This window comes from Strongylocentrotus purpuratus, unplaced genomic scaffold (genome assembly GCF_000002235.5).
Source record: "Strongylocentrotus purpuratus isolate Spur 01 unplaced genomic scaffold, Spur_5.0 spur5_scaffold_9, whole genome shotgun sequence".
Taxonomy (NCBI): Eukaryota; Metazoa; Echinodermata; class Echinoidea; order Camarodonta; family Strongylocentrotidae; genus Strongylocentrotus; species Strongylocentrotus purpuratus.
Window position 1 is genome coordinate 5,377,215 of NW_022145615.1, and position 13,981 is coordinate 5,391,195.

The 13,981-nt window shown below is 38.5% G+C and overlaps 1 protein-coding gene across 1 annotated transcript; it reads left to right on the forward strand.

Moving 5' to 3' along the window:
- Positions 1–5,337: 5,337 nt before the first annotated feature.
- On the forward strand, positions 5,338–6,462 carry LOC100889271 (G-protein coupled receptor moody-like). The gene has a single exon (XM_003723789.3). It carries the CDS (start codon positions 5,338–5,340, stop codon positions 6,460–6,462), a length of 1,125 nt encoding a protein of 374 aa, XP_003723837.2.
- Positions 6,463–13,981: the final 7,519 nt, after the last annotated feature.

Below are 13,981 nucleotides of genomic sequence, written 5' to 3' on the forward strand. Positions count from 1 at the left end.
AATTGAAGCCTCCATTTTCGTTCATGGTCCAAGATGTCCCCTATTATAAAGCCTCCCATTGAACTTATATTGCACAAAATAAAGGCATTAAAAGAGAGATCCATCATTGTGTTATGAACATGACAAAAGCAACTTCATCATACTGTACGGTTGCAAGCGACCATCAATGTATTAAATAACAAAAAATAAAACTTGGTTCTCGGAGCGCGGATGAAACCAGGTGCAAATTTGGATGTGGACATTCTTACCTCATTATATAACTAGGTGCGGGATTAATTAGTCCTCACACTTTCACCAGTTACGTGTTTCAGGGAAGAATCCATGATTTTGTACAAAAGGGACACGATTCCGAAAAATCACACAATAATATTGAGAGGGCATTTTATTGTGTAGCTGTATACTAACGGTGTGTTTCACATATTTCAGGATGGACCCAGAATTGTGTGTAAATAGAGGACACAAGACCGAAAATCACACATTGAGTAAGGTATGCTGATTGTGTTTTCAGGGAGGGGGGGGGGGTGGCACGGTCCGGTTGCGCCTCTAATGCCGCCACATGTTATAATGGCTATAGTTTGACGAGGGATCGAGAGCTTTCTATAGTTTGACTCGCTAATTAACTACATGAGATGTTGTTATGCTGTTTATCCTTTCAGATGGCAGAACGTGTTGCTTAGAGCGACGGGAGCACAATGGCAAGGGATTGAGAAATCAACTCCATAGTATATTGCCTGTATAAATCATGTTCGAATGACGTAGAATGCGTTATTATTTATCACGTACGCACATTTCAATTGATGATGGACAAGGACATTGAAATCGACTCAGGTTGATATTTAGATTTTTGTTTGCGATCGTGCAATGAATCAATTTTGTGACAATAAATGAATCGGGACCTTAATTCAGTCGAGATTCATTAGAACAAAGCTTTTCATTTTTTTATTTAAAGTCTCGCTAAATAGTTTCGCTTCACCTCGATACACTAATATGAGGATATGATCGGTCATCTCGTAGCCCAAAATTATCCTGTTTCCAAAATAATGTTGAAAGTGAGTAAAGCGAACGAGCGTGGTAAAAATGTAATTTCTAAATACAACATATAAGATAAAAAATATTCTGGCACTTAGCTGTGAAATAGGACATTCGGGCACCTCGTTGCCCAAATATTATTAAAACAAATATTATATATCTTTCTAAATAATAACTATAATCACATTTGTATAGCAATTGATATTACGTTTCTTTGCGTTTTAAATTGTATATAATTGTTGCGAGCGAGCAAGGAAGAAAGACACTTGAATCTATTAAAAATATCAAAAATGATTTGAATCTGAAATTACAGAGTCAAGCGATTTTTAATATTGGGTTTTCACAAAATCGACGTTATTCCTGAAAAGGAAAATGAGGAAGACGGAAGAAGAATAAAGAAAAAGAAGAGAAAAAAAAAAGATAAAGAAAGCGCGGAGAAGGAGAATTCAAGAGAATACGATTTGGCTATATATACATCGCTTGTCAAGCAAACTCAGGCATGTAACCCGGCTTTGTAAGGGGTCAAATATATGAAAAATAAATTTGATTATCGTTGAATAAATATTGAAAATATTGCCAAATTCATTTCCAGACGGCTTTTAAGCGCAAATAAGTTGTGGTTTCATGCATAATGTCCATCGTAATGGCTGCAATGTATTGACAAAAAAAGATGATCACAGAGATGGAAATCCTCTCTTGACCGTGGGCGTACCTGGAATAAAAGTATAGCCCCTCGTGCCATACACTGCAAGTTTGAGTCATTGATTGATGATCCATAGATAGATAATACAAGTTATGGTTGTTTTGTATATAGTTTGAATAATAGGCGCCTTGAGCATTTCCTTGGTATTGATATCAGCGTTAAATAACCCATCGTGGCATCGTCGCTATATTATTATCATAATTATCAAGTACTTATTTATTATCATTGTCTACGTCTCTAATTATACATTACATCGGGTATTCGGTTATACCCGATGAAAAGAAACATAAATCCTGGAAGAATACAAACGTTGCATGTACATTGAATTGAAGAATATCCTAACCCCTTAACATTACTAAAAAACATCAGAATCAACAATCCCTCGATCCTGAACCTGAAATTCTGAAAACGTTTATAAAGGTGACCCCGTAGCTTTGTTACCTTCAACACGCACCTATACCATGAGTCAATACCATGAGAAAAAAATTAAAAATGGTCGTAGAAATGAAGAAAAAAGCGCTCAGCCAAACGCATAATACAATGTCTTACTTGGCTTTTATATCATTTTCTTTCTTATCGCTTGTACGATTAACCACCTTTTTCATCCCTCGTAATTAATCTTGCCTCTTCCAATCAATTCTAAATGCGTGTTGGTACGAGGAAAGGCCAGAAACTATTTGGCAGCCATGAAACTGCGTATAATATAGCTGGACATTTCAACGAATTCATTATTGATGGTGGTTTGATTGCAATTTTCTTACTCTAATTTCACAGATATTAACAGCTTTTCAGCGACCCAGTTATATACCACAAAAATTGTACTCTAGCCTGTCAAAAGGTCGGAAATAAAGCTTAGTGAGTGAAGTTAAAAAGCTTTGTTCCTACAATTTATGATAGTGTATAGTTTGAAACTGTCATCGCTACAGTTTATGCCTTTGAATTTGTTCAACATAAGTCAATATGGGCGACTCAACTTCACAGGTTTTTCGCAACCTTCATGGAAAGCCCCGCATATAACCTCTGTAAATATAGTTAAAATTTACTATTACTTTGTATACTTTGATTTTCATATTGCGAAATCAATTGAATTGAATTGAATTGAAGTCAGGCTGTACAATGTCATTTTTACTTCGGCCAGTTTATTTTCCATTCTTATTCTTTTTTATAATTATCATTATTATTATCATTTATTTTTGATTTATTACAATAATTATTCTTATGCTCTGACACTTTGTTTCTCGTAAGAAATATGTTTGCCTGTGACATATTCATGTTGTTTGAAGATGGGTGGGATGGTAAATAAAGTTATTAGCAATACGCCGAGCTACTTCAATGAGGGGGCTTCGTTGTCATGGAGGCACCGTATTTCCTTTCCATATCAGAGAACAAAATGGAGGTAAAAGGGGGCGTGGAAGGGTGGTATCATCTTTTCCCTTTATTTTATTGTTTCTTCTTTTTTTGTTGCTATTTTCGTTTCGTCATGGGGGGGGGGGGTATCGCGGACCTACGCATCTTAATGCCCTCCTCTCTCTCTCTTTCTCCCTTCTCTCTGTCCCTCTCTCCCTCACCAAGAACTATATCTGATCTGTAATTGATCGACAGTATTATTTTTAATGTAGAGTGTCTGTCAACTTTGATTTAATCCTTTGTATGCAAACTCTGTTTGCGTGTGGTGCATCCAATAAGTCATCATGGCAAAACTTTTTGTTCTGGCTATCATCATATTGACATCGTTATAAATATATCTGTTATAAATACATAATCTCTCCAATTCATAGTTTTCATCGTAGTCACCAGCGGACATAGTCATAGGATATTCATTTTGGATTCATAAATTACATGTTTGCCATAATTACTTAACCTTTTTTTTTGTCCCAATTTCCACAACGTTCTCTCCGTCTTCCTCCATTTATTCTTTATGGCCCTACGTGACTGTTGCTTTTGCTTTCACATTACGTGTTACGATGGTAACTTAAGTGTTTTTAGCTTATTTTCTATATATTGTTGTGTTATGGTTGTAAATTTGTAAGTGTTATATTACTTTTGTTTATATGTCATGATTATGTTGCTTTTTATCAACACGGCCTTGATTGAAACCAGTCTGCGAACTGTATCGGGCTTTTACCGTGTATAAATAAAATAAACTCAAACTCAACTCAACTCAACTGGCCAAACCCAAGGTATTTTCAAATTAGACAAAATATAATAGAGTCTTGAAATTTTTAAACTTCGATAATCATAACTTAATTTCCTTTATATTTGATCTGAGCCAGTGGCAGGGTTATTTTTGACGTAATTGGTAACGTCAGGTGGGAAAAAACATTAGCCTTGTCAAGAAATGCCAGCAAAAAGACAATTATAACACTTATGTACTAGGATGTTTATTATTGATTTGTTTTCAAATGTAAACAGTGACAGAGAATGAATTGTAAACAGACAAAGACATGTACATCTAGAAAAACTATCATACGCTATTCGTCACTTCGGTCATAAAAATCTATATTATTTTTTAATTGGATTTTTACAAACTTTTATCAATCAGATATGATTATTTACGTCTTATTGGGGACTTATCTTAAGCGTACGTCGCCATTCGAAAGACGTGATCCAGTCTCGAACGCCTGAGCCAGTTTGTAGACCAAGTGAACGGGCCGCTAGACCAACTCACATCTCTCTCTCTCTCTCTCTCACTCTCTCGCGCGCGCTCCCCCTCTCTCTCTCTCTCTCTCTCTCTCTCTCTCTCTATATATATATGTAGGCTCATTGTCTTTCTAATGACAATGCTGATCATGCAACAGGCCTACATTTTCAAACACCAGACAATGGATGAACCTTCTGATTATGATCCCTCCCGTTGTCTTAATTTCTTTACTTCATGCTGACCTCTGAGAACTGAGATTTGCCTTGCAGTAGTTACTTATTACAATGACCGGACGATCAGATTTTAATTATGAAGGTCACCCTCCCACCTCAAAAAGACGGCAAATAAAGTAAGATTGATTACATTCTGTGCCAGGGAGGAATGAAGGTGCTCCACTGACCTGACTCGATAAGTAGAGGAAATTCTATTGCTTAAGAAAAGACTTCATCCAAGCAATTCGTTCAAAATCATCACTGATTAATAAGCAATGAAAAAAATTACGAAAGCTTCGATGAGAGTGACCGATGGAAACGTATTGGATTGGATTCAGGTGGTTAGAATAGAAGGTGAATTAACCACAATTTTCCACATAGGAAGGCATTACCACCTACTTTTCTTTGGTAGGTCAAGAACTTTAATGAGCCTTTGGAATCATTCTGAAGTTCTTTGTGTCTTGCTTGCCCAGTTTCACAATCGTTCCACCGTAGATGAATTTCGCGAAAATTGAAGAAAAAAATACTTGATGTGATGAGGTAATGATAGTCATTGGCACCCGATTTATTATGAGTAGATAAGTAAGTATAGGCATTAATTCATTTACAGGGTGGAAGAGTGCACTTAAGAAGAAAAAATGTCTCAATATTCCTCTATCACAATATATATGTAATACAATTAAACATTCATTTTCGACTGTCATTTAACAAACATTTTTGTCCTTTATTTCAGAATGATTGGCTGAACAACCATGGCTACAACTGAAATCATAACCTGGTTCTCTACTATGAACGATACGACACAAATCCCTCCAACAGAACCTGCCACTACTCACAAGGCACAGAGGACTGCCGTGGCTTGCCTCTTCTGCATCATTGGCGGCATCGGGTTAACCGGCAACAGCCTCGTCGTCCTCGCCGTCGCAATGTCGCGACGACTTCAGACACCCACCAACGTGTTCGTCGTCAGTCTCAGCTTATCCGATTTCCTCACGTGTCTCGGACTGCCGTTCCAAGCCGTTGCGATCCTCAGCGAGCATGGATGGCCTTTGAACAGTGGCCTTTGCGCAATGGTCGGTGGGTCGGCCATCCTGTCCCTCACCTGCGGGGTCCTCTCTCTAGCTCTCATTGCTATAAACCGTTTCACTCTCATCACCCGCTCAAAGAGAACATACATCAGGGTATTCTCCAAGAAACGCAACTTGCTTTACGCAGTGATATCTTGGGTCGTCCCTCTTTTTGCTTTCGTAGTTCCACAACTCGTTGGGTTCGGAAGGCTCGGTTACGATCCGTACTTCAGATTATGCGTGTGGGACACATCGGATGACCATGCGCACATCTACGAGATCCTTGCTGCCATCACCATCTTCATCGCAACCACCATCATAACCACATCTTACATCACAATTTATATTTTTATTCGGTTACATGTATCTGTCATGAAGAACCATGTTAATGGTAGCCGAGCTGGGCCATCAGGGAAGGTCAACCAAGTCGAAGCGGTAGCACATAGCTTAAACCATACCAACAACGATGTTAACACCATGGAAACAGGCGCACCTGCAGGGGGTCGGCACAAGATCAAAGTCACCAAGAGAGAGATCGATATCACCAAGAATCTCTTCTACATTGTCTGTTTCTTCTTCCTCTGCATCATACCCTACGGATTTGCTCTGGCCCTTAACAACCTTGGGGTGTACCCGTGGTACGCAGGAATCATGTTTGTGGCTAATAGTGCCATTAATCCTTTCATATACGCCAGTAAGCATCCTGTCTTTAATGAGGTACTCAGGTGCATGCTGACTTTCCGACTTTCAGCCATTCCTGAGCCGTTACCATGGGTACGTTCGCTCCTTGGCGCGATACCTGAACATTAACTTCATATTATTAGATCAGCATGATCACGCGATCTTAATTATGCCATTAGAGCGCATCACCACATGTGTCCATATTTGCTGCAACATGAAAGAGGGAAAGAAGAAAACGAGAAACGAAAACCATATAAGACATGATATTGTATGAGAGTGCGAATGCTCATTAGTTGTCTTTGGCATGTTATGTCATATCTGTTAACATCGGAGAGCAATTTTGACATGTCTAAACAGAATTGCGTTTTAAAGTCGTCGACGGAATCAAAAGGTTTTGATAACTTCTATATTCTAGTGCACCGTGAACTCCAAATATCAGTGCTGGATTTAAAAATGGCGAAATCTTATTTCACTTAGCATCGCTTCGCCTATGATACTATCATTTTCGGTAAACGGTTATGTAGGCCTATATCATATAACATCTGTTGAGCGATACTGGCAGTGCAAAAATCCGCCCGGATGTCGTTTTAAACATCTCAACCAAAGATGTGAATTGTCCAAACTTTGGCAATTGATACTTGCATCATATTAGGTACTATACAGTAAGCTTGCGTCTGCCTCCTATGAGAGAAGGGGGGGGGGGATTGGGGAGTCCTGAAAAGGACTCTCGTAAGTACTGTTTTTAAGTTATTTAAGTGGAAGTGAAATTAGATAGAGTTTGCCAGAGTTATCCTGCATGTGCTTTAAAATATTGGATCGCAGGAAAGGAAACGCCCATGTTCTTGGGTTATTAAGGATGTGATTCTTGTTTCTTGTTTTCATACGTCAGCTAGTAATGGCACGGTGTCAAAAGTCTACTGCTAATGTAATTCTGGGAAGCACTTGTTTTGTCCGAAGGCAAGATTTGAAACACAAATTTCCCATACCAGTTGCTTCATAATTCTGAAAATGAAATAGGATTCGATATTTCGAATAGTCATAATTCCTTTAAAAAAACTTCCAGGGGTCACTGTCATTTTCGGAATTTTGAGCCTTTGAAATTATGAACCCTGTTTCATTATCGGAAATATAGGCCCGACGAAACTGCGGAATGATGAACCTTCAGAAAAACGACATGTTATCGTATTTTTTGGGGGTAGAAATATCAATTCTTGTGTTTGATGTCATAACACTTTTTCCTAGTCATATTCGCAACAGAGAACTCACCCCTGGAAAGAAGAAACGTTGAAATAAAGCACAACTTAGAAGTCCTTTGCCATTACAGATCATTGGACAAAATGCACGAGATCACTACTCTTTTTATATAATTATGTGAATATGATGACAATAATGCTATTTCCAATGATATTTACACTCTACTGCAATTTAAAGGAATACTATAATAATATGTTTAAGTTCGATATTAAATCCATTAGATCGTAACATATATTATTTTCGTAAAAAACATAAATTTAAGAGGAAAAGTGCTCGCAACGTCTACGTTTAGCTTTTATCTCTTTTGCCTCGATCTCTTTTATCTTTGAACCCTCTCTCTCTGCTTCTATTTTCACTTTTCTTCGACTTCCAGCGGCCTCTCCTCCATTCATCTCTAACTTTGACATCCGGACCCCGGATGCTAATTGTATAGAACGAAGTCAATTGACTCACTGTGCTGTCTCTATTGTGAATTGTTGAACTTCGTCTGCACATTATATCAATACAGTGCGTAGCCTCACTTACTAAATTGTCCACCATCCTCCCATATTTAACTTGTGTTAATGATTCACTAAAGTTCTTTTCTTCTTTTCTCTCCGCCTTCTCTTTACTTCCACCCTTTCTCTCTCTCTCTCTCTCTCTCTCTCTCTCTCTCTCTCTCTCTCTCTCTCTCTCTATCTCTCTCTCTCTCTCTCTCTCTCTCTTTCTCAATGAAGTGGCAGTGGCAAGTGGGAATTTTTGCGATGTCCCTTCCCATTTGCTATGTATACTACAACAAAATCAGAAATATCTATTTTCCCTCAAAAAAAATTCCAATCATACGTGCACCCTAAATATAATTATTGCAAAAATGTTTCTATACAACCCCTATATGTAAAAAAAGAAAATCTATTCCGTCATCAATAACTAAGAAAATGAAAGTTCATGGAATCTGATGTACCGAGCAAACTGGAGACGAGCTTGTATAGATACGTCACAGTGTTGCCAATTAGAGTTTGATTGATCACAAATTCAACATTTCATAACTTTCTCACCTTTATTCGGAATTTGCTCAAACATTACGACCTCATCTCATTTTCCTGCATCTTTTAAAACCAATTTAATATCAGGGTGGATTTTCCTTTTAATGCTGACAGTTTGGATTTCAGCAAACGAGACTGAAAATGTCTCACTCTGATTTTCTGTATATTGCCTGGTCTATGGTTTTCTTTTCTATTATTCTAAATCACTTCATTTGAATCACTTTCGATACAAGTTGGTAATTATTCACTGCTATATCCTTAACTGCTTAATTGTTGTGTTCTATCTTTTCCATCTCATGTATACTATTACGTTCTTTAAAAAAAAAATTATGTTGAACCTTCTGAGTAAAAATTTTAGCCTTATGCACCAGCCATCAGGTGTACATTTTCAAATTATATGGTGCTTTGAATGTTATCAATGTTATCATGATGCTATGAGTTATCATGTAAGTTATGATAATGTTAAAACGAATGTTGTTGTTTTGTATTTAAACTGGGATCATGAACACTTAGCGCTTCAGCCGTCTGATAAATTTATCGGTGACGGACAAAATCTAAGAAATAAAATCTTGAAAATGCAAAAAGTTCTAGCAGGAATGTTGATAGTAGGCAGGGGCGGCGATCCCGGGGGGGGGGGGGGGGGGGGGGGACGGGGGACACGTTCCCCCTCGATTTTTGTAGGAGGGGATCGTCCCCCCGGAAAATTTGAAAAAGTGCAAAAAAATAATGTACAGCAAAAACTGACTAAAGACTTCAACACACTATTAGGCTTTGGAGGGCCCAAGAGTGCAGCGTTTAGACAAATAAAAATGCAATCTCCTATGCTCCCTCGCATAATATCCTTCAAAATGTACAAGTAAATATTGTAGAAAAGTGAAGTGTGAAAAAGGTACATTGTTTGTTTTCATACTATAGTTTTGCCAAGGAATATAATTTTGTAATACAACAAAACTTCAAAACCTGTGAGGGGGTACTCACTTTCGTCCCCTTCACCCCTCTCATTCACTATGCTCACTCACTCGGGCCTGGGGCAGTCCCCCATCCCCCTCCCGATAAAATTCGAACGTGGTTTATTTCTAATTCGATACCAGTGAATAATTTACAAATGTTGCTGAAATGGCATGGTAATTCCCTGAGCTTCCGGGGGCTCTGTCCCCTGTACCCCACCAAGGGCCCTAAGGTCGGCCCCTGGTTGCTCAGCTGACCATAAATAAATGCCTCAAACACCTGAGCTTCCGGGGGCTCCGCCCCTGGACCACACCAGGGCCCTAAGCGGGCCACTGGATGCTCATCTGACCATATTCAAAAGCCTAAAACCCTGAGCTTCCGGGGGCTACGCCCCTAGATCACACCAAGGGCCTAAGGCGGCCCCTGGATGCTCACCTGATCGTAATTTAATGCCTAAAACCGCTGAGCTTCTGGGGGCTTCGCCCCCTGCAGAGCCCACTCCGATTAGTGACCTCCATGCAAGTGTCATAATTAAGGTACCAAAATATGCTCATCTGACCCTTATTAATTGCCTAAAAACTCTAAGCCTCATGGGGTTCCGCCCCTTGACCCCCGCCGGGGCTTTGCCCCTGGACCCCACGCCAATTTACGCCCCACTTGCTTTGATCTATCTGTTCGCAAATACTTTAGCCCCCCCACTCCCACGTTGAAAAACGTTCCGCGGGGCCTGCATGTAACATGTAAGAGCGGTGATGATGCGGATTTTTTTTCTACCCCCCCCCCCCCCAAAAAAAAAAAAAAAAAAATTGTTTTTGTTTATTACGTCACTCCTCCCTCGTTTCTCGCATTACATCCCCCCCCCCCCCCCGGTCATGAAAAGAAATCGCCGCCCCTGATAGTAGGTGTATCCCGAAAAAATAAGAAAATCATTTCTCTAATCTGCAATTCGGCTAAATAACTACCTGCACCCGTTAGCAAATTCAACTGATTTATAAGGCCCTGTTACTTGCCAGCAATCTAAAAAGCAAGGAAACTTGTCATTGATTACGAGCAAATGTTGACAAACAATGGTCCACTTTTATTCGCTTGTTCGGGAGACATAATATTTCTGCCAACTGCATGGATCCAACATTCCATATCCCAATAACATCTTTTCAAATTGTTAGGACGACTCTCCTGTTTATCGCAAGTTGACGTAAAGAAGAAAGTAACACACGAGGCTGATTGAAAAGGGTTGCTAGGTAACTACATCTTTCAGTGCAAAATTAATTCCCCCTTTGATATGGGACGTAACTATGTGTCGATCCGTGATGATGCGTGAAGTAATAATATGATTGCAGGGCCCTCAGGGAGAACAGTATGAATACTGATGAGGCTACCCTGGGTGAACAAGACATATTATTATTATTATTATTATTAACGATTCCATGCGGGATGTAAATATCATTGTAGGATTTAATGAGCAATACTAACATCCATGGGTGTCACGCATGCATTAGGATGTGTCCCGACAGCGGGAAGCCAAAGATTCAGGATCTTATCTTATTAAGTAATTAAGTATGGGCGTTGTCCGACCGTATTTTATTGGGGGGGGGGCGGGGGGTATCTGACCGAGTTACGACCAACTAACTGCAAAATCCAACAAATAATAGTCAACCAAACATGCAAGCAAACTGAAAATTAAGAAATGAAGATATCGTCTATGAACAAAGTAATACAAGAGATAAAAAGAAATGTACAACCAAAACGAAAGAAAGGAAATAATCATTACGTGTCATTCCATATTCAGATTATGACACGAGCTTCACAACGAACGAGATGACTAAGTGTATTGTTTATCAGGTAGGCCTACACATGGCTCATGATTATTTTGTACCATTTCTTCAAATCTGACATTAAAGGGTAAGTCCACCTTGATATTAAGTTGGTTTTAATAGACTGAGCAGAAAAACGAGAGGGGCAGTTCAGTGGAAGCTCGGGCAAATTCCGATTAAGAATAAGAAAGTTATGATTTTTTTAAGTTGAGATCAATCAAACACAAATTTACATCTCTGTGACGTATCTTGCGAGTTGCTCTCCTATTTGCTCTGTACTAAAATATTAGGAATATGTTTCCATCAAATTCCTGTATGAAATAAATATATTCAGTCATCAATAACGAAGACATTAAAAGTTCATTAAATTCATCAAATGTTATGTACAGGTCAAATGGGAGAGGAGCTCGTGAGATACGTCACAGTGCTGCCAAGTTTTATTCAATTGATTGATAGTAACTTCAACAATTCATAACTTTTTAATTATTTTTATTAATTGGAATTTGCTAAAACTCTCACGGACCTGTTTCTCTAATTTTCTGCTTCTATTAAAATCAACAGGGTAGGCTTGCCCTGTATGTGATAATAATTATAAAGATATAGTAGGGAACAATTAAATAGTTTGTGAATGGAAGGTGAAAATTGTTCTTGTACATGTATAGAGTGGCGTAGCAGAGTCAACCCATTTAGGGGCGTTAGAATAAGGCCTTAAAAATGATGTTGTATTGCCCTTCGCGACCGGCCGCAAAATCTTGAAATCTACGGTCGGCTTTTTAACAAAGTTTTTTTTAAAACCATTTTTTAGAAGAAAAAAAATGTAAAAAAGCATTCAAAACTGAAAAATATAAGCCTAAAGAGGGAGTTTAAAAAAGATAAAAGTTAAAAAAAAAAAAGAAGAAGGATGTTTTGCCATGTTTTGGCACCTAAAGGGCAATACAACATCTTTTGATTTTATTTTAAGGCCTAAGGGGGGGGGGGCATTGATCTTTCTCAGAAAATGAAATGGCAAATTCCAAGGCTTATTAGAGGGCGGGTGCGGGCAATGTTCCAGGCATCTCCTTTTCTCATTATTTCCCCCTCCTTATTTCCCCCTTTCTCTCTTGTTTGGCCTCCCCCAATATCTGATTGGGAGGTCACTCCTATGGCTATACCAATGTCTGTACATACTAAGTTATAGAAGTTACATCATTATCCTACAGTGATAACACTGTACAGAAAATATTTATTTTTTATATTCGATGTACATGTAGTTAAAAGAATCTCGTGGGTTTTTTTCGGAAAAACTTTGAATGCTGTTCAATTTCATGATTTTGCTGTCTTATTTATCATGTCTACAGTGAAATTATTGTGTATTTTAATTTTCGATTGTGACTTAATTCATAAAGTGCGTTGTAAGAAGCAAAGTTGTGATAAATAAAACGAAGACTGTCGAAATGTGTAAATATTTTTGTAATTTTGTGATGACCAGGATGATCTCGGATAATGAGCTTTGGCGAAATCATATGGGTATGTGCAGCGATTTCTTTTTGTTTTCCTCACAAAAACTGAATATATTAGCTAATGAATATTAGTGAGACTGAATTAACTTTCAAACCACTTTGAAAGCATCGTTTAGAGAGATACAAATTACACCAAAAAAAAAATCTCAATTTTTATCATCCACTGTTTTTATTCTTCCGCTAGTTATTTTGTCTTGAAAAAATTGGTACACTTCAATTTATTTACAAATTAATACAAAATTATCTTTGAATAATGTTTTTAAAGCTAATAATGTCACGAAAGAGTGAGTCGTAATTAAACCACGGAATCTCGGGAATGAGGGGGCGGGGGCGGGGCAACAAAAATAAGAAACGAAGGATAGGAAAATGATATAACCTTAATCGTAGAGGGGTAAGACACTTGACATTTTCAGCACATATTCACTTTTCCAAAGCCCTCTGAACTACATATTATTTTGGATGGAAAGATGGTTAGATATAGATAAATAGAAAGAGAGGGAGGGAGAGAGAGAGAGAGAGAGAGAGAGAGAGAGAGAGAGAGAGAGAGAGAGAGAGAGAGAGAGAGAGAGAGAGAGAGAGAGAGATAGACAGATAGAGAGAGAGATAGAGAGAGAGAGATAAAGAGAGAGGGAGAGAGAGAGAGAAAAAGAGAGAGAGAGATAGATAGATAGAGATAGAGAAAGAGATATAGAAAGAGAAAAGGTGATAGGAGGGGGAGAAAGAGAGTGAGAGGAAGAGAGAGAGAGAGAGAGAGAGAGAGATAAAGAGAGAGGGAGAGAGAGAGAGAGAAAGAGAGAGAGAGAGAGATAGATAGAGATAGAAAAAGAGAAATAGACAGAGAGAGAGAGAGAGAAAGAGAGATAGAGAGAGAGAGAGAGAGAGATAAAGAGAGAGAAAGAGAGAGGGAGAGAGAAAGAGAGATAGATAGACAGATAGAGATAGATAGATAGAGATAGAGAAAGAGATATAGAAAGAGAAAGAGTGATAGGGAGAGAGAGAGGAAGAGAGAGAGAGAGAGAGAGAGAGAGTGGGGGAGGGTGCTAATTAAGTTTGCCACCCCCCCCCCCTGCGAATGATTTTAGTCTAGGCCTTAGCCACTTGTTTTTTTCGA

Bases quoted from the DNA above. Each gene is read 5' to 3' on its own strand.
- LOC100889271 (XM_003723789.3), top strand. From the start codon at position 5,338: ATGGCTACAACTGAAATCATAACCTGGTTCTCTACTATGAACGATACG.